Here is a 20,337-nt window from a genome sequence, read left to right as displayed (position 1 = left end):
ATGGAACGGGATGGGAGGGGTACTAGGGGAATGAGATCAAGGGCGCTTCCAGCGCAGACACTCAGTGAATTTAGGGTCAAAGGGTTAGCCCAGGCCACCTCCCACCTCAGAGAGGGGGCTGAAAGAGGAGGGACTTCAGAGTCCCCAGGAACACAAACAGAGGAGAAGTAAAAGATGCCACAGCCTCCCGGGGGCCCACGGCCCAGGGTGGAGGCGGGGGAGGGCGTGTGGTCCTCTGCGTCCAGCAAAGACCAGGTCACCACCTCAAGAAGCCGCCCCTCACCAAGCTTCTTTACGCTCCCGGCTAATCTTCGCCTCCCTCCTGCAAAACAGAAGCCTCGTGAAACGATCTATGAGGTTTTCGGGTGGGCCCAGAATCTTCCCACTTCCTTTGTAGGGCCAAACCCTTCCAACTTCAAGCCTGGTGCTCCTGAGGTCTTTGGCTGTGATGCCTTCATCCTCTAAGCAAGTCTCCCAGATGAAAAAAGCCATGTCCCCAGGGACTTCAGGCTTCCCTGACAGCTCAGTTGGTAAAGAGTCTGCCCTAACCCTAACCCAGTTCAGTCCTGGGTTGGGAAGGTCCCCTGGAAAAGGGATAGGCTACCCACTCCAGTATTCTTAGGCTTCCCTTGTGGCTCAGCTGGTAAAGAATCTGCCTGCAGTGCAGGAGACCTGGTTTCAATCCCTGGATTGGGAAGATCCCCTGGAGAAGGCAAAGGCTACCCGCTCCAGTATTCTCGCCAGGAAAATTCCACGGGCTAGTCCATGGGGTTGCAAAGAGTTGGACGCGACTGAGTGACTTTCACTTCACTTCACTTCCAGGGATTTCCGTGGTGGTCCAGCGGCTAAGACTCTTTGCTCTCTAGGCAGGGCACCCAGGTTGGATTCCTGATCACAGAACTAGGTCCCACATACCACAACTAAAGATCTTACAAGCTGCAATTAAGACTCGTGAGTGCCTGTGCTGCTCATGTCTGACTTTTTGAGACCCCATGGACTGCAGCCCGAGAGGCTCCTCTGTCCATGGGATTTTCCTGACAAGAATACTGGAGTGGGTTGCCATTTCCTCCTCCAGTGGATCTTCCTTACCCGGGGATTGAGCCCACCTCTCCTGTATTGCAGACCTACTAAGACCTAGGGCAGCCAAATAAATAACTAAATAATTTTTTAAAAAAAAGAAAAAAAAAAAAACCTATTCCCAAACCCAAGATTCAGAGAAAGCCCAACTGGGGGAAAACAAAACAAAACAAAACAAAACCTTGAGAACAGCTTAGCCTTCCTGGGCCCCTGGCTCCCAGTTTAAGAAGGACCTATCCCGTCAGGAGAGAACTTTCTCCAGGTTGGATGGGGCCATGTTCTCCACCCCCTCCAGGGGACTGCCCTCCTCCATAACTCACCTTTGGCCAGACTACCGCGATATCCAATCTCCCTGCTTCCTCCCTGGCCACCCTCCAGTCCAACCCCCACCACCAGTCAGAATGTTATTCTAAAATGCAATCTGAGCATTCCATTCTTGTTCAGGTTCTGCAACTCTGAGGTGTGGCAATTCAGGCCCCACTTGACCGAGTCCTGACCGGGGGAGCTGCTGTTTGATGTCTCCTCCCCACCGCCCCCTCAGGGTGGGTGCAGGACTCGTGATTCCCAGTGCTTGGTGCTGAAAGGATGACTGGCCCACGCTCTGCAGCCGACACACGTGGAGACCTGCTGCCTCTACCGTCCTTGTCGAAGAACCAGTGGAGGACAGGGCGTTCATTAATTTAACCATGGACAACCAGTCTGGGGAAAGCTAATCCACCGGGCCTACGAAGCTGGCTGTCTTTCAAAGAGAGGCCAAAACCAACACCCAGGACAGATGGAACGTCAAATAAATCACACCTCAGAGTTAGAAGCAAAGGCTCAGGCTGAGCCCAGGTTTATTTCCCAGACTGGAAAGAAAACGCAGATGAAAGGAGACAAGGTCTGGGTGTGCCATTCTCTTTGTGGCTTTGCAGCCCCAGCGACAGATGGGTGGGAACCCGGCCCCAGGAGCGGAGGACTCAGGCAGGCAAGCCATGCCTGCTCTCCAGGTCTGCCTCCCAAGGGACAATGGAAATGAAGTTGCTCTGCGAACTGCCAAGGGCAGAGCAGAGGCGAAGCTTCCTGGCTCACTGGATCATGGCCAGCACTTTGGGCAGCATCTTCTGCTTTAAGGTGGGGTCTGCAGGCTGAGAGTCCTTGGCCTTCAGGATGACCTCATGGGCCTCTTGGAAGAGGACCTCCCCCACCGCCGCCTCCACGCGCTGGCGCCACGCGGCCAGCTTGGGTCGGCCTTTGAAGACTTGGCAGCCGGCACCCACGGGCTGTAGGGAGAGAGGGGACGGGATGGGTGACCACGTATCACAACACCAACCTGGTTTGGAGGCCACTGAACTCCAGAAGGTTTCTCCACAGGGTCCCACAGCCAGGGGCATGGTGCGAGCAGGACTTCAGCGCCACCCAGGATCCCCCTGCCTCATACCCCCACCACCACCCACAGCACTCACGTGCATCAGCTCCGTGATGGCTACCAGGTCAGCCAGAGAGATGTGGGACCCGGTGAGAAAGGCTTTGTCCTGGAGGAACTTGCCCTCAAGCACCTGCAGGGCCATGTCCAACTCTGCCAGCGTGGTCGCCAGCATCTCAGGAGAGACCGGCTCACCCAGGAAAACAGGGAGCATCACCTAATGGGCGGGCAGGCAGAGTGGGGCCTTAGGGGCTGGCATTCCTACTTGACCTCCAGGGCAGCACCTGAGACTTTAAATGTAAAAGGTCCTTAAATATAAATGTAAGGTCTTTAACTATAAAAGACCATCAGAGAGTAATTCTGATTTATTCATGTCTGGAAATGCTATAGAGTAGTTAGAAAAAAATGCATTAGATCCACCCGCAGCGCTGTGGAAAAACGCACATTGCACGATGATCTGCGGGCGTTTATATAAAACTGTAAGCGCTCAAAGCAAAGCATTGTTTTGGGGCTACACATAAATGTAATAATGTAGAAGATCATGAACTGAAAGGACTTGAACCAGATCTCAGGGGACAGGAAGTGGGGGGTGGACTTCAGGAAGGGACACGGGCAGCAAAGAGGCCTGTTGATTTTTGTTCCCTAATGTTTCTTTTCTTATATATATCAAAAATGATAGAAGACACAACAATGAGACTGGTGACCCAAAATTAAAGATACAATTTCAGAAAGGAGGCGTGCACCTCTGAGAAGAATACGGAACGTCACGAAAAACCCGCCATGATGACGCTAGAGAGAAAATAACCTTGTTTTTTTTTTTTTTAAGTCATCAAAGAATACAGAACTTTAAAAGAAAAAGGAAAAATAAAAGAAAGAACAAAAAGTAGGAAAGAAAAAAGCCTAAACCTGCCTGTCTGATATGGAAACCACCAGCCACGAGAGGTTCCCGAGCTCTTAAAATATGACTGGTCTTAGACGAGATATGCCGTGAGTGTAAAATACACACCAGGAAACAGACACGGGTCAATGGAAAGGACAGCGAGCCCAGAAATAAACCCACACGCTTCCAGCCAAGTAATCCACGAAAAGGACACAAGAACACACAAGGGAGAAAAGACAGTCTCTTCCATCAGTGGTGCAGAGAGGACTGGGCAGCTACATGAGGACAGATGAAATTAGAGCATTCCCTAACACCATAAAGATAAACTCAAAACGAACTGAAGACTTAGACTTGAGACCGGAAAGAGTAAAACTCCTAGCAGAAAACTTGGGCGGAAGCCCTGAGGGGCACTCAGGCGTCCCTGGGATGCACACTGCTGCTGCCGCCGCATTCTGGCTACTGTGAGTAACGCTGCCGTGAATGTGGGTACAAGCATCCCTCTGAGACCCCGCTTTCAGTTATTTGGGGTATACGCGCAGGAGTGGACTTGCTGGGTCATACGGCAATTGTATTTTTAATTTTTCTGAGGAACCACCATGCGTTGTCCACAGGAGCTATTCCCCTTACCATTCCCATCAACAGCACACGGGAGTTTCGATGTCTTGTTATCCTCACTAACACTTATTATTTTGCTTATCTACCTACCTATCTGGGCTTCCCACGTGATGCAGTGGTAAAAGAATCCACCTGCTAATCCAAGAGATGCAAGATATACAGGTTCAACCCTGAGTCAGGAAGGAGGAGGGAATGGCAACCCACTCCAGCCTGGAGAACCCCATGGACGGAGGAGCCTGGTGGGCTACAGTCCATGGGGTCACAAAGAGTCAGACACAACCGAGCAAGCAATCCTTGACCTATCTCTCTCTCTGTAACAGCCATCCCAGTAAGGATGAAGTGGTATTTCATTATAGTCATTTAAAAAAGAATCTTTATTGAATTTATTACAATAATGCTTCTGTTTTGCGTTTTGGTTTTTTGGCTGCAAGCCATACGGGATCTTAGTGCCCAAACCAGAGATCGAACCTGCACTCACCCCCTGCACTGGATGGCAAAGTCTCAACCACTGGACCTCAGGGAGGTCCCCTCATCATAGTTTTAATTTGCATTTTCCTAAGGATTAGTGATACTGAACATATTTTCACGTGTTTATTAGCCAAAATCATACCACTGATACTCTGAGTATATTGGGTTTAGTAAAATATATTCAACTGAATATATTTTAAATATATTCAATTATGGCTACTGGAAAATTTTCAACTACATATGCGTCTCACTCTTTACTTTTGGGCAGCACTGGACAAAATGAGCTAAATTCCAGAGGGCATGAACCCTCCCAAGGTAAGCCACGTTCATCCCTGGGGTCCAAGCAGGTCGGGGTGCAAGCCTGCCATCTGTCTGGGAGTTTTCTGATGGAGCAGCCACGTGGGGTTCTCAGCAGGGCTGAGAAGCAGGGCCATCTCTTGGTTGCAGTTGGTGCTTAGATTCCAAATCCTTGCTGGAGGAAAATGAGCAACCTGATTCCACCCTCAAGACGTTTCTGAAACTTCTTGAACGGAACGGAACTGTAACTGAAGCCGCGTTCCAGCCCCAATCCTGACTAGCTGGAAGAGACGAACCTCCCACTGAGGATGCTTGGCAGAAGAAAGAGCAAGCCCTGGGTCAGGATTTACTGTGCATCCAGTGTCCACTCTCCTTTATAGAATATGTAGCACACAGTAAGAAATTATCAGGATTAAGAAGAAAGAAGAAAGTGAGAAATTATAATGTAATGTCTTTACATTATAAGACATGTAAAGAAAGAGGAAAATGTGGGTGTTCCCTGGTGACCTAGCGGTTAGGATTCGACGTCACTGATGTGGCCCAGGTTCAATCCCTGGCCAGGGAACTGAGATCCCACAAGCTGCATGGTGTGGCCAAAATATAAAAGAAAAAAAGAGAGGAAAACGTGACCCATAATCAAGATGGTAAAAGACAACCAATAGAAACAAACCTACAGAAAAGCCAGGGGCTGAAATTAGCTAACAAAAACTTTAAAGTAACTATTATAAGAATCAATATGTTAAAGAATTTAGAAGAAAAGATAGACCAAGTGGGTGAGCTGATGGTGAATTTCACCAGAGAAATGGAAACTCTAAAAAAGAACCACATGGAATCTCTGGAACTGGAAAAACACATATTTCAAATACAAAGAATGTATTAGACAGGCTTAACGGCAGCTTGGGCAAACAGATGAAAGAACTGGGGAGTCAAAGCCGGGTCAACAGAAGCTACTTACACTGAAAGGAAGAATGTGAGGTTGCCCGTGCCCTGGTGGGGCGATGCCCTCACCGCCCCCCCTCCCCAGGGAGAGCACCTCACCTTATGCCACAGGGCTCGGAGGCAGTTTCTCCGCAGGGCTGTGTGCTGCCAGGCCAGGTACTCGTCCACACGGGCACAGGCCTGCAGGTCCTGAGGGTACCAGTGGTCGGGGACCTTATACTTGCGGGCCAGGTAGAGCAGGATGGCCACGCTGTGGGCGAGGGGAGGACATGTTGGAGGGCAGGGGGCAGGGGGCCCACTGAGCCGGGGCTTGATACAGAGTCCCTTCCTGAATCTTCCTGACCACACACCAAACTATTTTCTCCGTTTCCAGACAAGGAAGCCAGGCTTTAGAACAAGGATGGGACTTGCTCAGGGCACACAGGCTTTGGAGGCTGAGCTGAGAGTCTCCCTGAGGCTAACAGGCAAGCTCCTTCTATCACCGGGCTAAATTCCACGGCGAGTCCTGCCAAGAGTTCAGAGCACAGTTTCTGACGGGAGGACCAGAGATAGCTTCCTGGAGGAGTCAGCACCAAAGCGGAGCCTTGCAGAAGCTCAGCTGCTTCCAACTCTTTCCAGCCTGCGTCCACTCTCATCATCCCACATTCAGACCCCCAGGAGGCCTGACGCTTCAAAAAGGCTTTCCTGCCAACCCATCATCGTTTGTTCTCTGTCGTCCCTCTGTTCTCCCTAAAGCATCCTGCTGGAAACACAGGAGGATATGGGAGCTGTGGGATCTTGGACCAGCGGGACAGACAAGCCTCCTGCAGCCCCCTTCCTGCCCTAGGTTAGCCGGGCTGCCTTGGTGTTGGAATGGCAGGGCCGACCAGGAAGGACAGTGAATGTGGGAATTTGGGGCCACTGGGAAGGCTTTCAGGAACTTCGGGTACCCCAGGGGCTGGGCACCCCAGGCAAAGGGGCAGAAAACCTCTGTATCTGCCCCTGGCCCAAGCTCCCTACTGGGAATCCTGCTTCCACACCAAGCTAAACAGTTCACTTTTTTTTTTTTTTCTCCTTTTGTTCCCAGCAAGGGAGTTCTGAGGAAGACAAGGGTCCCTGCTGTGATGGCAAACGTCCATGTGTCTGGTGGTCCTCCCAGGGACGGGCAGTCCAGAGATGGGACCACCAGGAGATCTCAGTACAAGTTTGGCCTGGGGACCCCCTCACCAACCACCACATGACTAGTAAGATGCTTGCTTTTCCAGTCATCCCGTGAACTGGAACTGTGGGCAGGCAGGAGCTAGGGGTCCAGCCCTGACTCTCTGCGGGATATTGGACTGAGGGCCCTTCACCTCGGAGAGACGAGATGGTTCCAGCGGGGTCTGCCAGCAACCCCAGGGTCCCAGTTACCTCTCGGTCAAGATGAAGTCCCCGTCCTTCAAGACTGGCACCTTCTGCAGGGGGTTCACCTGGGCAAAGGCATCGCTGAGGTGCTGGCCTGCAGAGAGCCCAGCGTGGTGGGTGGTGGGGAGGAAAATGCCCCGCCCTGCCTGGCTATGCCCACCTGTTGTACCCACCCCCTCAAAAGGCCCCAACCGCAATGTCATGGCTCGTCTCCAGCCCCCGGCCGCTCTTGGTGTGGGAGAGGCTGGCGGGGGTTACTGTGGGAGAAGTGGGAGGTTCTGCCAGCTGGTACAAAAGAGAGCTCGACACCCCTTGCCAAGTTCCTGTGGGCATAACCTCCCCCACTAGGAGCCCCCCTAAAACAGAGCTTAAGGAGCTCCATCCAGGGCAGGGCCTGTCCTTGCCCGGGCCCACAGACTCCCACCCTCTGCCTTTTCACCATCGCCAGCATCTCTGGCTCCCACGTGGGGTCTGGGGGTGTTGCAGCTGCGGGGACTGGGAGACTGGTCCCCTGAGTGGACTCTGGCTTCCTTCAATGCCACTTTCTCTGTGGACCCTAAGGATAGACCCCCAAACACAGACAAGTGGCATCTTCCTAGCGTCCACTTGAAAAGTGAAAGTGAAATTCGTTTAGTCGTGTCCGACTCTTTGTGACCGCATGGACTACACAGTCCATGGAATTCTCCAGGCCAGAATACTGGAGTGGGTAGCGCTTCCCTTCTCCAAGGGATCTTCCCAACCCAGGGTTCGAACCCAGGTCTCCTGCATTGCAAGCGGATTCTTTATGAGCTGAGCCACCAGGGAAGTCCAAGAATACTGGAGTTCGTAGCCTATCCCTTCTCCAGGGGATCTTCCTGACCCAGGAATCGAACCGGGCTCTCCTGCATTGTAGGCGGATTCTTTACCAACTGAGCTATGAGGGGGTGTCCACTTACTTGCAGCCAACTTCCCCTGGACCCTCTGTGTCCCCTTGCTCACTCCGCCCTGGGCACCAGGGACAGAGTTGGCCCTATTCTTAGGGTCCCACTGAAGCTCTGTGGAAAGGTGCAGCCCAGAGTCTCCTGGGACCCTGATCTCTGCTTGAGCTCGAGGGAGTGTTTTCTGCCCCTTCAGATGCAGCCAGAGAGAAACTTCTGGGGCGCACAGGTCATCACTGCTGCCCCTGCTCAACAGCTTTCAGGGGCTCCCCAGCACCCAGGAGCAGGCAAAGCTGCTCAAAGCCATCTACTGTCCCCCACGGCCTCACCTCTCCAGCCTCTCTCCTCCCTTTCCCCCCACCCTTCAGACTGTCCCTTCACCAGGACCCTCCCCTCCTCTCCTGGCGAAACACACCTCCTACAGTACCCTCTGTGGGACAGCCTGGTTGGGACGCCCCTTTGTGCCCACTCCCTTGCCCCTACCCCACACTCAGCAGAGGTGACCGCTGGGCAAGCCTGGGGGCCAGTCCCCCAAGGAGGCTGGACGAGATGGCGATTCAGGACAGGCTGGCACAAAGGCAGAACGGCAGGCGAGCCTCACCGAGCTGGGGGCGCTAGGTGGAAGGCTCAGCCCTGCAGAGTTGCCTGACTTGTTCTGTGCACCCCCCACACGCTCCCCCGCCCCGCACTAGCAACACGGGGGCACGGCCTTCCCTACCCTCAGCTGCCCTGGCATGCCAGCTGTGCCCTTGGGACTCTGGGGATCTGCCAGAGAAAGAACAAACCCTCAGCCTGCAGGGCTCATCAACGCCCGCCCCCCACCCCGCCCACCGCCCCGCAGTCCCCCTCCTGCTCTCCGTATCCCCACAACGGGTGCCGCCTTCTGAGAACCAGTGAGACAGTGGATAAGCTAGGCGCGCAGGCAAAGCAGGAGGAGGAAGGAAGCGGGGGAGGGGGGCGGTAAGGGGGCCAGCGGGGGTGGGGGAGGGGAGGGGGAGGGGACCCAGGGCAGCAAGGGCCGGAGCATCAGCAGTTGGGGCCACAATGGAGGGACTCGCTCTGCCCCACCCCAAGCAGCCCCCTAAATTCCTTTCCTCCTGCCCCTGTCTCTTCACCCAGTCCCTGAGCCCATGCCTGGTGGTAGCCCTGTTCGCCAGGTTCCTGCATTCCTCATACGCCCCGCCCCCCGGCTCTTTTACTCTGCTTCAACTGAGCCCCCCACTCCTCGTCGTCCATTCCAGGGACCCAGCCAAGTCTGGGGATCCCCAAATCTCCGATCTTCCTGGTGGCTGGCCGCAGGACGGGTGAGGCTCGGGGAGGGGCTCCCCTGACCTCCCCGCCCCATCCCCACCTCTCGGTCCCCCAAACCCCGGCCGGGCGTCCACCTTTGCGCAGGTCCACGGTGCGCAGCTCGAAGGGGATGCGGTTCTTCTTGGCGAAGATGTAGATGGCGCGGCAGGGTTGGGACAGCAGGTCCAGGTAGAGCTCCAGGCCCATGGCGGGGGCGGACCGGCCTCGCCACGCAGGGGACACGGGACTCAGAGGGCCCCGGGCCGCGACCGACCAGCGGCGTTCGGCCCGCCCCCCACGCGCTGCTCCCCATAGGCGCTCGGGCCGCTCGCTCGGGTCCAATCGCCTGCGCCCGGAGGGCCTGCGGGGCGGGGGCTCCGGAAGGTCCCCCTCGGGGAGGCGGGCCGGTCACGCCCAGGTTCGTCTTGCAGAGCAGAACTTCGCCAAGACTCATGCCGGCTGCGGCGTGCGTCAGAAGTTCCTGCTTTAGGGATGAAGAAATCGAGGCCCAGAGGGATCACGGGTCCAGAAAGTCTGACTCCAGCATCCACGATCTTGGCCCCAAGCTGCAGAGATCCGGCGCCATCAAGAAGCAAGCTCAGTTCGGTCGCTCAGTCGTGTCCGACTCTTTGTGACCCCATGGACTGCAGCATGCCAGGCCTCCCTGTCCATCACCAACTCCTGGAGCTTGCTCAAACTCATGTCCATCAAGTCAGTGATGCCATCCAACCATCTCATCCCCTGTCGTCCCCTTCTCCTCCTGCCCTCAATCTTTCCCAGCATCAGGGTCTTTTCCAAGGAGTCAGCTCTTTGCATCAGGTGGCCAAAGTATTGGAGTTTCAGCTTCAGCATCAGTCCTTCCAGTGAACACTCAGGACTGATATGACCAAGAGGCAAAGCCTCAGCGCTCACTCCCTTGCCCCAGCGCAGCCCTGGAGTTTGACAGCAGGTCTTCCTGCCTCCAGCACAGTGCCTCCGTCTCATTCCCTGAGTGTGTTTCTTCCTCCTCTGGGCCTCTGTTTCTCCATCTTTGAAAATGATGGGAAAGATCCAGCTTTCTGGGCATATATCCAAAGAAAATGAAAACAGGATCTCCAAGAGACAGACAGACGTCTCCAACCCCATGTTCACTGCAGCCAAGATAGGGTAACAACCTAAGTGTCGGTTAAGGGATGAGTGGATCCAGAAAATCTAGAGATTATTCACGGACGTGTATTGAGGTGGAGAAGGAAAATGGCAACCCGCTCCAGTATTCCTGCCTGGAGAATCCCCGCAGACAGAGGAGTCTGGCGGGCTGCAGTCCATGGGGTTGCACAGAGATGTGACTGAGTGACTGAGCACACACGTATCGAGGACTCTTGTATTCAGCTTTAAGAAAGGAAATCTTGTCGTTAGCGACAACATGCATGGACCTGGAGGTTATTATGCTAAGTGAAATGTCAGACACAAAAAGACAAATACTGCCTGATCTTACTTGTGTGGAATCTTAAAAGGTGGGACTCTTACAAGCGGGGATTAGAACGGTGGTTACCAGGGGCTGGGGCGAGAGGGGGAATGGCAGCACACTGGTTAGAGAGTAGGAAGCTTTGAGTACCCAAGACGCATAAGTTATGGAGATCTAACGCACAGCGTGGTGACTGTAGTTAACAGGCCTGCGAGATACACGTGCAACTTGCTGAGTAGTTCTTAATGATTCTCACCAGGAACAACAAAAAAATGGTAACTGTCTACTGAGAAAAGCACAGCCTGAATGCTGTGAGTGAGGTTTGATCCAGGGTCTTGCGGAGAACAGTAGCCTTTTCAAAAATCCAATTGTTTGGATTCGCTGATCTCCTCTATCCTCTGTCTCCACTCAGATCTTTGTTGTTTCTTTTCTCCTGTTGGCTACAGGTTTAGTTTGCCTTTCTTTTTCTACTTCCTCCAGGTGTAAGTTAGGTTGTTGATTTGAGATCTGTATGCTGCTGCTGCCAAGTCGCTTCACACTGTGTCCGACTCTGTGCGACCCCATAGACGGCAGCCCACCAGGCCCCTCCGTCCATGGGATTTTCCAGGCAAGAGCTCTGGAGTGCGTTGCCATTTCCTTCTCCAATGCATGAAAGTGAAAAGTGAAAGTGAAGTCGCTCAGCCGTGTCCGACTCTTCGAGACCCCATGGACTGCAGCCCACCAGGCTCCTCCGTGCGTGGGATTTTCCAGGCAAGAGTACTGGAGTGGGGTGAGATCTGTACGTGTTCACAGCTATACAATGGCCTCTTAGCTGTTTCTGCTGCCTCCCGTAAGTTTGGGTCTGTCGTGTTTTTAATTTTTTAAGGTACTTTCTACTCTCCCTTGTGATTTCTTCTTTGATTCATTGGTTGTTTAAATGCATTTTTAAAAGTATTTCATTTCCTAGCTTTCCTTCTGTTATTGATTTCTCATTGCATTCCACTGTGTTCAGAAAACACACATCATATGATTTCAATCAGTTTAAATTTCTTGGGATTTATTTTATGACCTCACCCAGGGTCTATCCTGGAAAATACTGCATGTGCCATTTAGAAGATCAGGTATTTGTGGGTGCTGTGCTGTGTGTGGCTGGCAGGCCGATGGGGTTATTTTTTAACAGCTATCTATCTTATTTATTTGGCTGCAGCAAAATAAACATTTACTGCCTAGTTGCGGCAAGTGGGATCTCCAGTCTTCCCTGTGGCATGTGGGGCCTTTAGTTTGGGCAAGCAAACTCTTAGTTGTGGCACATGGGATCTAGTTCCCTGACCAGGGGTTGAACCTGGGTTCCCTGAATCAGGAGCATGGAGTCTTAGCCACTGGGCCACCAGGGAAGTTCTCCTATAATGTTAGAATGTGGTTCAAACCTCTGTTTCCTGCAGGATCTCCGATCTCGTAATTCTATCCATTAGTGAAAGTGGAGCACTAAAGTCATCAGCTGTCACACTGACAGTTTACTCACGAGTAACCTTTAATTTTCCAGTTCTTTTTGGAAGCTGGGGGGACTCACGACTGCCACCCAGCCCCAGGCGCATCTCAGGCTCGGGAGCCACGGGAGTTGTTTCAGTTCTTTATTAGGCAAAGAAGCAGTGAATTTCAGCGTCTCCCTTAAGGAAAGGGGTTCCGGGGGCTGAGCTGGCCAGGTCCTCGGGGTGGGCTGCCTCTACTTGAACTTCTGCAGCAAATCGCAGATCCTCTCCTTCACCATCGGGTCCAGTGTGGAGCAGTCCCATTCCGCCAACTTCACCAGCCGGTCGTGGGCCTCGCAGAAGAGGGTGGAGCCGATGGCCAGCTCCACCCTCATGCGCCACTCGGCCAGCTTGGCACTGTTGAGGAAGACGTTATGGTTGCCAGCCATGGGCTGTGGACAGACGGAGAGGCAGGCATGGTCAGCCTGGGGACCAGCCCCACCTGGGCCCCGCCTACAGCCACAAGACTCTTCCCACTCGCCCCTGTGGCCAGTGGGCTTGCTGACCCCCGAGGCCTGGCCAGGGCTCACAGGTCATGTAACAGATGGAGGCGGGGGTGGAGGACCCCGAGTGGCTCTCTTGTCGCTGGTCTTGCTCCTCGGCTCCTGAGTCCCTCTCAGAGGGGCCCGTGACCCAGGGGTTCCCACTTCTCCAGTGTGAAACCTCCCAGGGGTCTTGCCTTCTTCCATGGAAACCCCCTGCCCCCAGATGGAGGTGGGAGGAATTCAGTTATTTCTCCCTGTGTTGAACCTCCCTCTGTGATCAAGCACAGGAACTGCGATGAGACACCCAGCCGGCAGCCTAAGAAACACGAACCCAAGACACCTGGGGTGGGTGTGGGGGTGAGACTCAGGGGACTGCACCGCCTGCGACAGAAAGACTGGGACTTTGTTTCTCTCCCTGTGCTGGTCCATCCTGCAGACTGACCAAGGACCAAAGTGGCCACTTTGCACACTGGCCAGGATCTCAGCTCCATCCTACACACCAGCTCGGTCACAAGTGGCCACCCTCCCCTGCACGCAGAAGCTGCATGTCCCCCACCCAGAAGTGTCCCCCCATGCAGAGCAGATGGACCCTTAGACCCAAAGCCAGGGAGCGGCCCTGTCCAACTGCCCTGACTGGAGCTCTGGAAAAGAGGGGCACTTTGGTCAGAAGGACACTTTGGAAGCTTCTGGATTCTTCCTGGAGGGTCCTTTGGGAGGAGGAGGCCCCTGGGATCCCGGCTGACTGAGCAGGCTCACCCTCCAGCTCCCGTCCCCACGGAGGACTCTTCCTGAGGCACTAACGACCATGATCCTCCCTGGTTCCCAACCTGGGCTTCCCGTGGTTCCCCCAGGTCAAGGCCAGGCACCCAGGCACGGCTCCCCCTTCCCCAGCCTCTCTGCAAGTTACGGTCTCAAGGGAGTCCCTCGTCCGCTCCGTCCGCCTGCCCCCGCTGGAAACCTGCATCATCTCCACCAGGGCTACCAGGTCGGCCAGGGAGATGTTGTCCCCAGTGATGAACATCTTGTCCTGCAGAAACTTCTCCTCGAAGAGCTTCAGGTTGTTCTTCACCTCCGCCAGCATCTGCTCCGTCTTCTCAGCTGGGACCTCGTCTCCCGTGATCATCGGGATCAGCAGCTGCCCGGGGTGGGGGAGGGGAGGGAGAGGAGGCCCCGTCTGACCCTTGCCTGCTAAGACAGGTGGTGGGCAGTGCCAAGGATGTGAAGTGGTATCGCCTCCGTTGGCAGTTCCAGTGGGTAGAAGGCGCCTGGGGCCCTTGTTCAGAAGGATATGAGGGACTTCCCTGGTGGTCCAGCGGCTAAGACCCTGAGCTCCCAATGAAGAGAGGGCCCAGGTTCGATCTCGGGTCAGGGAACTAGATCCCACACGCTGCAACTAAGAGTTCACGGGCCATGACTAAAGATCCCCACGCTGCCGCAAAGATCGAAGATGCTGCGTGCTCCAGCTAAGACCCAGCACAGCTCCAAAAGATTGATTAATAAAAGATTTTTTTTTTTTTAAAGAAAGACTTGAGGTCCCAGCAGGAAGGAATCCTGTGATTGATTGGTGACGTCTGCCACAGGTGTAGCATAAGAAGTAGGGGCACATGTACTGTTGATCTGTCAGCTTCAAATATGACGGTCTTTATGGGCCCTTTCATGTTTTTTTTTCTTTTCTCCCACTGCACAGCTCGAGGCCTGCAGGATCTTAGTTCCCCACCCAGGGTCTGAACCCGGGCCCCCGGCAGTGACAGCACCATCCTAACCACTGGACACAGGGGAATTCCCAGCTCTGATCCCTCCAGTTCAGAATGAAATGTCTTGAATCCTATTCCAGCTTGAGTGACACCAGCCCCTCCTGGGTGCCCTTCCCCTCGTCCCTATAAGGCTCTTTCCTGCCCAGTGGTCTGTGTCATACCCCCATGGCTCTGTAAGGCGGGCAGGACAGGGAGCTGCAGAAATGAGGCTCAGAGCGGGGCGGACGCTGGCCAGAGCCCCAGCCGTGGGCCCCCTCACCTTCATCCAGAGTATCTTGTTCATGGGCAGCTGAATGGCCGTGTGCTGCCAGGCCATGAACTCGTCCACGCGGGCACGCATGTGAAGGTCTGGCGGGTACCAGTGCGAGGGGGCGCTGTACTTGCGGCACAGGTAGAAAAGGATGGCCACGCTGCGGAGAGGACGGTCAGGGCGCTCCCCAGGCCGGCCCACCCTTGCTCGCCGACCACCCGGCACCCCTCCTGGAGGGGGCTGAGCCCAGCGACCCCGGGAAAGGCAGTCAAGCCCACCCCCAGTGGTGAGGACCCTGCAGGGAAGGGGGTGTTGGTGGGTGGCCTCAGACAGGGCAGAACACGTGGGGGAATCCCTTAGGAGGTCATTCCTAAACATTTGCAGGTGAAGGATGGGGTGGCCAGGAGGCAGAGGAACTGAGCAGAGTACAGGCGATGCACAATGAGCCCGGATGGACCACCGACGGAGCTGGGGATGGCTACTGGGCTCCTTACGCCCCCCGGTTCTCTAGCGCTTGTTCTACTTTGGTGCGTATGAACTTTTCCGTAAAAGAAAGCCAGCGATCAGCAGCGCAGGTGGGCCAGGCCGGGTGGGAAACTCCCCCAGGAGGAGCAGAGACTTGGGGTGCGAGTGCTGGGAAGACAGTTACCTTTCAGACAAGATGAACTTCCCGTCTCTGAGGCTGGGCAGCTTCCTCAGGGGGTTGATCTCGATGTACTCCCTGCTGTGGTGGTGACCTGAGAGGGGCAGGAAGCTCTGAGGCTGCTGAGACCCCAGGGACGAGAGACCCGGGCCTCCCAGGGACAGAAACAATGCCTCTTGGTGCATCTTCCCAAGAAGGGGACGCTGCACCCCAGAGGAGAAGCACGCTGCCCCTCCCCACATGAGGAGGCACAGCAGGGAGCCCGTAACAGGGACCAGGCCAGGGTCCCTGTTATGCTGCCGCCCTCCCAGGCCCTGAGGCCAGGGCGATGCTTTGGTTCCAGGAAGCTGGAGGCCTCCAGCCCTCACCCCCAACTCTGTCTAGGCCCAAAGCCACAGCCTGTGAATCAACAGAAGCCCTGGGGGCCTGGATCCCAGTCCCAGGCCTCCTGCCCCCTCCAGGCTCTGCAAGTGGAGATTCTGGAGCCCCCTCTGTGGTCGGGGCGGTGATGGAGACTAGAGCCATGACCCTCACCCGGGCACCGGGGAGTCACCCTGGGCAGGTCTCAACACTTGGCGGCGGTCGGGGTGGGGTGGGGTGGGGTTGGGGGGCTGGGGAACACGTACAATGAGGACCAAGTACACGTGCTCCTGTGACCTCGGCCGCCCTGATGGGCAGTTGCACGGCAGCGGAGAAGGCGGGTGCGCTGGGTGAGAGCCCGGGGACCCTTCTTGTTCCCACTGTGCCCCCCTGGCCCCCGTTCATCATAGTGAGGAAGAATCTGCGGGGAATGGCAAAGGCGGACCGGGCAGACACACAGTGGACAACTGCCCCCACCAGGAGGCTTTTCTTCCCTTTGCGCACTTGGGTGGGGTATGGCGTCGGGGCGGGGCGGGGCGGGGCTTGGTGTGGGTGGGGGCGGGGCGGGGGCGGGGCTTGGTGTGGGGGGCGGGGCGGGGCGGGGCTTGGTGTGGGGGCGGGGCGGGGCGGGGGCGGGGCGGGGCGGGGCGGGGCTTGGCTTGGCTTGGCCTGGCCTGGGCGCGTAGTGGGGCGGGTCTCCTCTGCTTCCACTTCTGTGAATCCCTGACCTAGCGTCCTGCCGCCCCTAGCACCCAGCCCATCCAGGCAGCCGCAGGCGCCCACCTTTCAGCAGATCCACAAACTGGAAGTCGAAGGGGATGCTGTTCTTCCTGGCGAAGATGTAGACGGCGCGGCAGGACGGGGACAGCAGGTCCAGGTAGAGCTCCAGGCCCATGCTGGGCCCCACCGCGGCTGGCAGACGCCCAGCCGCACGTAGCCCACCGCAGCCTGTGCCCTGGCCCTGTGCCCACCCACCCAGGCCTGGCGCCCCGCATTCTGGAACTTATTGTTCTCTTGGTGTTGCCATGAGGCCCAGAAGCCTGGAATGCTCACAGCGGGAAGGATTGTGAGGATACTTGGGAGCAGACCCACAGCCACCACGTGGGGTGGCGGGAGTGGCTGTGAATTTTCCCTTCCCCTCCCTGGGGGCCCGCATGTGTGTGCCACTGGCCCGTATCTGAGAGGGGCTTCCGTGTAGGAACTCCTGGGGCCAGGCCTTTATGGCAGAAAGTGACCAAAGGGGCGTTATAGGTTTCAGAAGCGGTGGGGGGGCGGGGGGGGGGGCGTCTACCTGAACTGTGGCTAGAAATGGGTGCAGAGAAAGAAACCGGAACCTGGGGGGTTGTCACCACTCAAGGGGTCACAGAGGAGCTCAGAAGCTTCCAGCCTGGGTTGGGACCGGCTGCGCCCGAGGGCCAAGCACCTGGACTCAGCACCCGGAGGCAGAGGAGGGTCATGCGGGGGGCCTGAGTGCTGCTGTCTCTGAGCTGCTTGACTTGAGGAGATTCCCAGACCGTTTAGAAACCGGGAGAGCCCATTGACTAGAGCAGAGCAAGGCTGGAGACGAGTGACGGGCACACAGCACGCTTACTGCAGCCCCCAAACTGCAAGGGTGCAGCTGGCCCTCAGCGGAGCTGCTCCTTCACCAGCTGCGCCAGCTTCTGGGCCATCTGAGGGTCCCACTGGGCCTCCTGGGGGTCCTGAGACTGGAGCACATGCCTGTGGGCCTTCTGGACGAGCTCAGGGCCCAGGGCAGCCTCCACACGGGCCCACCACGCGGCAAGCTGGGGCCAGTCTCGGAAGAGGTTGCAGCCGACGGGAGAGGGCTGGGGAAACAGGGCAGCTGGGGCTTGGGCTCAGCCCGCACCCAGAGCACCCCCGGGGGCAAGTGGGCAGGAGAACCTCACCTGCATCAGCTCCGTGAATGCCATCAGATCCTCCAGGGAGACCTGCCCAGAGGCCAGGAAAGGCCTGGCTGCCAGTAGCTCCTGATCAAGGTGCCCCAGAGCGGGCGTCAGCTTCCCCAGCAGCTGCTCTACCTGCGTGGCGTCCATGGGCTGCTGGGAGAAGTGGAGCAGGAGACACTGGGCCAGGAAGAGAGGAGGCGGCTTATCTCGGGGCCCTGGAAGCCTCCCAGCTCTTTTCCACCCCTCCCTCGGCAGCCACTTATCAGTGAGGCCCTCTGGGGCTTTGTGTTCAGAAGGATTCCAAGGTTTTATTCAGGCTCTGAAAAAAGCTATGCATTTCACTCCATCTCTGGCAAGTTGGATACTGCAAGGCCACAAAGATGCTGGCAGTACTCTTAAATGAATGCATTGGTATTTCCGAGACTGGTGACGGTGAAGAGGGTTTAACCCACACTCTGGAGCTGTCTGAACTGCCAATAAGACAGAAGAATAATACACCAAGATAAGATCCAAAGGACATATAATAGTGACATTGCTGCTCCGGGTGACAAGGACATAATGAAATGTCATAAATTAGTGATGTCTGCCTGGGGAAGAAGACAGGACCCCCCTGGGGGTCCTCAGTTCAGTTCAGTCTCTCAGTTGTACCTGACTCTTTGCTACCCCATGGACTGCAGCACACCAGGCCTCCCTGTTCATCACCAACTCCCGGAGTTTACTCAAACTCATGTCCATTGAGTTGGTGATGACATCCAACCATCTCATCCTCTGTCGTCCCCTTCTCCTCCCACCTTCGATCTTTCCCAGCATCAGGGTCTTTTCCAATGAGTCAGTTCTTTGCATCAGGTGGCCAAAGAATTGGAGTTTCAGCTTCAGCATCAGTCCTTCCAATGAATATTCAGGACTGATTGCCTTTAGGATGGACTGGTTGGATCTCCCTGCTGTCCAAGGGACTCTCAAGAGTCTTCTCCAACCCCGCAGTTCAAAAGCATCAATTCTTTGGCGCTCAGCTTTCTGTATAGTTCAACTCTCACATCCATACACATGACTACTGGAAAAACCAAAGCTTTGACTAGACAGACCTTTGTTGGCAAAGTAACATCTCTCCTTATTAATATGCTGTCTAGGTTGGTCATAACTTTTCTTTCAAGGAGCAAGCATCTTTTAAAATTTCACAGCTGCAGTCACCATCTACAGTGATTTTGGAGCCCCCAAAAACAGCTCCTGCCCAAGTCTGCAGGATATGGCAGGGAGGCTCACCTCGCACAGGTGGATGTTGGTGGCAGGCTGCTGGGTGGCCGTGTGCTGCCAGGCCAGGCACTCATCCACACGGGTGTGGGCCTGCAGTTCTGGCGGGTACCGGTGTGCCTCCGTCTGGTATTTGCAGCTCAGGTATAAAAGGATGGCCACATTGCAGGCAGGGGGTGTCAGAGATCACCCTGCCATGACGGCTTCCCCCGGGCTTAGCTGGTCAAGAATCTGCCTGAAGTGTAGGAGACACAAGTTCAATCCCTGGGTCGGGAAGATCCTCTGGAAGAGGGCATGGCAACCCACTCCAGAATTTTTGCCTGCAGAATCCCATGGACAGAGGAGCCTGATGAGTTATACTCCATGGGGTCGAAAAGAGTGGGACCAGACTGAAGTGACTTAGGATGCTTAGCACGCTCTGCCATGACTCCAGCCTGTTCTGCGCCTCAGAGCCCAGTTCTCTGGGTCAGGGGCCCTTCTCAGGCAGGTGAGGCAGACCAGCCACGCACGCCCCATTCCTTTCCTGGGCCGGTTATGCCTGGTGTTCAGGGTCTGGGGGAGGGGTTCAGGGGGACCTCAACTCTCTTTTTTTTTGGCCACATGGGGAAGCAGCCTGGGGGAGCTTAGTTACTTGACCGGGGGATCGAACTCCAGCCCCCTACAGTGGAAGTGGGGAGTCTTAGCCACCGGACCCCCATTCCTGAGTGCCCTTGGGCTCTAGGCACCTGGTGCTCAGTCTCCATCCTCCGACAAGCCCTGGGAGGTGGTTACCTTACTCCCCTGTCTTACAGAAGAGGAGCTGGGGCCCAAGGTTCGGGACCTGCCTGCGAAGAGTCAGGACAGGGGACTGGCATTCAGAGCACAGTGCAGCCCCAGGGCCGCCCAGCCCCTGTGACTCTGAAAGGCCATGCTGGGACATCTGGGGAGGGGCTCCCCTGGAGCCTCAGTCTTCCCTGGCTGCCTGCAGGCTGTGCAGGCCTGGGGAAGGCCGGCATGCCCTCCGCTCTGAAGCTTCCAGATTTAGCCCCAAAGCAGCCCTCTGGTCCAGGTCCCTGCCCTCTGAGCTGGACTAGCTCAGAAGAGGAAGGAGCTGCTGGAAAGATTTCCAGCTTTTTGTCTGCCTCCAAGCAACGATGAGCCCCAGACCCAGGGCACCTTACCTCTTAGCCAGCAGGAAGTCCCCATCCCTGAGGGCAGGCACCTTCCCCGCGGGGTTCACCTTCAGGAATTCGGGGTTCAGGTGCTCCCTTGGGGGAGAGGGGAGCAGAGAGAGCACAGAGGTGGCTCAGGGCAGGGTCTGGCCCCCAGGTGCCCCCTCCATGGAGCCCACCTGGCTCTGCTAACCCCGTGGTGCCAGCTCCAAAGGCCTCAGCTCGAAGGGGATGCCATTCTTCCTGGTGAAAATGTAGATGGCATGGTAGGGGGGCAAGTACAGGTCTAGAAAGAGCTCAAGATCCATCCCTGTGC

General features: G+C 55.9%; 4 protein-coding genes across 18 annotated transcripts; all 4 read right to left on the bottom strand.

Moving 5' to 3' along the window:
* Positions 1-1,882: 1,882 nt before the first annotated feature.
* LOC147355853 (glutathione S-transferase theta-1) lies at positions 1,883-9,740 on the bottom strand. Of its 6 annotated transcripts, XM_086349059.1 has the most exons (6): positions 9,367-9,740; positions 8,700-8,746; positions 7,071-7,158; positions 5,781-5,931; positions 2,523-2,699; positions 1,883-2,339 (listed from the first exon to the last, which is right to left on the bottom strand). In XM_086349059.1, the coding sequence occupies exons 1-6, from the start codon at positions 9,723-9,725 to the stop codon at positions 2,145-2,147; spliced, it is 1,017 nt and encodes a 338-aa protein (XP_086205185.1). In that variant the 5' UTR covers positions 9,726-9,740; the 3' UTR covers positions 1,883-2,144. The 6 variants fall into 6 exon arrangements, with proteins under 6 accessions (XP_086205185.1, XP_086205186.1, XP_086205187.1 ...); XM_086349060.1 differs by lacking the exon at positions 2,523-2,699; XM_086349061.1 differs by lacking the exon at positions 8,700-8,746 and having other exon boundaries at positions 9,367-9,556.
* A 2,571-nt stretch (positions 9,741-12,311) lies between these two features.
* LOC147355852 (glutathione S-transferase theta-4) lies at positions 12,312-16,713 on the bottom strand. 8 transcript variants are annotated; one of them, XR_015144835.1, is made up of 7 exons: positions 16,499-16,713; positions 15,982-16,136; positions 15,362-15,449; positions 14,722-14,872; positions 13,667-13,843; positions 12,754-13,024; positions 12,312-12,615 (listed from the first exon to the last, which is right to left on the bottom strand). XR_015144835.1 is itself a non-coding variant. In XM_086349065.1 (6 exons), the coding sequence occupies exons 1-6, from the start codon at positions 16,708-16,710 to the stop codon at positions 12,418-12,420; spliced, it is 981 nt and encodes a 326-aa protein (XP_086205191.1). In that variant the 5' UTR covers positions 16,711-16,713; the 3' UTR covers positions 12,312-12,417. The 8 variants fall into 8 exon arrangements, 4 of the variants coding, with proteins under 4 accessions (XP_086205191.1, XP_086205192.1, XP_086205193.1 ...); XR_015144836.1 differs by having other exon boundaries at positions 14,722-14,836; XR_015144837.1 differs by lacking the exon at positions 15,982-16,136 and having other exon boundaries at positions 16,499-16,698.
* A 462-nt stretch (positions 16,714-17,175) lies between these two features.
* On the bottom strand, positions 17,176-20,337 carry LOC147355850 (glutathione S-transferase theta-1-like). 3 transcript variants are annotated; one of them, XM_086349073.1, is made up of 4 exons: positions 20,031-20,337; positions 18,883-19,105; positions 17,623-17,799; positions 17,176-17,541 (listed from the first exon to the last, which is right to left on the bottom strand). In XM_086349073.1, exons 3-4 carry the CDS (start codon positions 17,767-17,769, stop codon positions 17,341-17,343), a joined length of 348 nt encoding a protein of 115 aa, XP_086205199.1. In that variant the 5' UTR covers positions 17,770-17,799; positions 18,883-19,105; positions 20,031-20,337; the 3' UTR covers positions 17,176-17,340. The 3 variants fall into 3 exon arrangements, with proteins under 3 accessions (XP_086205199.1, XP_086205198.1, XP_086205200.1); XM_086349072.1 differs by lacking the exon at positions 20,031-20,337 and having other exon boundaries at positions 17,623-18,092; XM_086349074.1 differs by lacking the exon at positions 20,031-20,337 and having other exon boundaries at positions 17,623-17,775; positions 18,883-19,014.
* Positions 18,189-20,329, bottom strand: LOC147355851 (glutathione S-transferase theta-4-like). The gene is made up of 4 exons (XM_086346158.1): positions 20,238-20,329; positions 20,031-20,117; positions 18,883-19,009; positions 18,189-18,209 (listed from the first exon to the last, which is right to left on the bottom strand). Exons 1-4 carry the CDS (start codon positions 20,327-20,329, stop codon positions 18,189-18,191), a joined length of 327 nt encoding a protein of 108 aa, XP_086202284.1.

Source organism: Bos grunniens, chromosome 17 (genome assembly GCF_055505025.1).
Source record: "Bos grunniens cultivar Pamir isolate PY7600 chromosome 17, Bosgru_T2T1.0, whole genome shotgun sequence".
Classification (NCBI taxonomy): domain Eukaryota; kingdom Metazoa; phylum Chordata; class Mammalia; order Artiodactyla; family Bovidae; genus Bos; species Bos grunniens.
The sequence above is the reverse complement of the archived record's forward strand: the minus strand, read 5'-3'. Positions and strand labels throughout refer to the sequence as shown.

Excerpts from the sequence above, each read along its gene's own strand:
- LOC147355851 (XM_086346158.1), bottom strand. The coding sequence starts at position 20,329 with ATGGATCTTGAGCTCTTTCTAGACCTGTACTTGCCCCCCTACCATGCC. Across the intron at positions 20,118-20,237 it reads GGCATCCCCTTCGAGCTGAG|GGAGCACCTGAACCCCGAAT; the intron begins GCCTTTGGAGCT and ends CTCTCCCCCAAG. Across the intron at positions 18,210-18,882 it reads CCAACATCCACCTGTGCGAG|GCAGACATCACTAATTTATG; the intron begins GTGAGCCTCCCT and ends CTTCTTCCCCAG.
- LOC147355853 (XM_086349059.1), bottom strand. The coding sequence starts at position 9,725 with ATGAGTCTTGGCGAAGTTCTGCTCTGCAAGACGAACCTGGGCGTGACC. Across the intron at positions 7,159-8,699 it reads GCATGCCAGGGCAGCTGAGG|GCCAGCACCTCAGCGATGCC; the intron begins GTAGGGAAGGCC and ends GGCTCTCTGCAG. Across the intron at positions 5,932-7,070 it reads GACTTCATCTTGACCGAGAG|CGTGGCCATCCTGCTCTACC; the intron begins GTAACTGGGACC and ends CCTCGCCCACAG.
- LOC147355850 (XM_086349073.1), bottom strand. The coding sequence starts at position 17,769 with ATGGACGCCACGCAGGTAGAGCAGCTGCTGGGGAAGCTGACGCCCGCT. Across the intron at positions 17,542-17,622 it reads CATTCACGGAGCTGATGCAG|CCCTCTCCCGTCGGCTGCAA; the intron begins GTGAGGTTCTCC and ends CTGTTTCCCCAG.
- LOC147355852 (XM_086349065.1), bottom strand. The coding sequence starts at position 16,710 with ATGCGGGGCGCCAGGCCTGGGTGGGTGGGCACAGGGCCAGGGCACAGG. Across the intron at positions 13,844-14,721 it reads ACAAGATACTCTGGATGAAG|CTGCTGATCCCGATGATCAC; the intron begins GTGAGGGGGCCC and ends CACCCCGGGCAG. Across the intron at positions 12,616-13,666 it reads CCCTGGTGGAGATGATGCAG|CCCATGGCTGGCAACCATAA; the intron begins GTTTCCAGCGGG and ends GTCTGTCCACAG.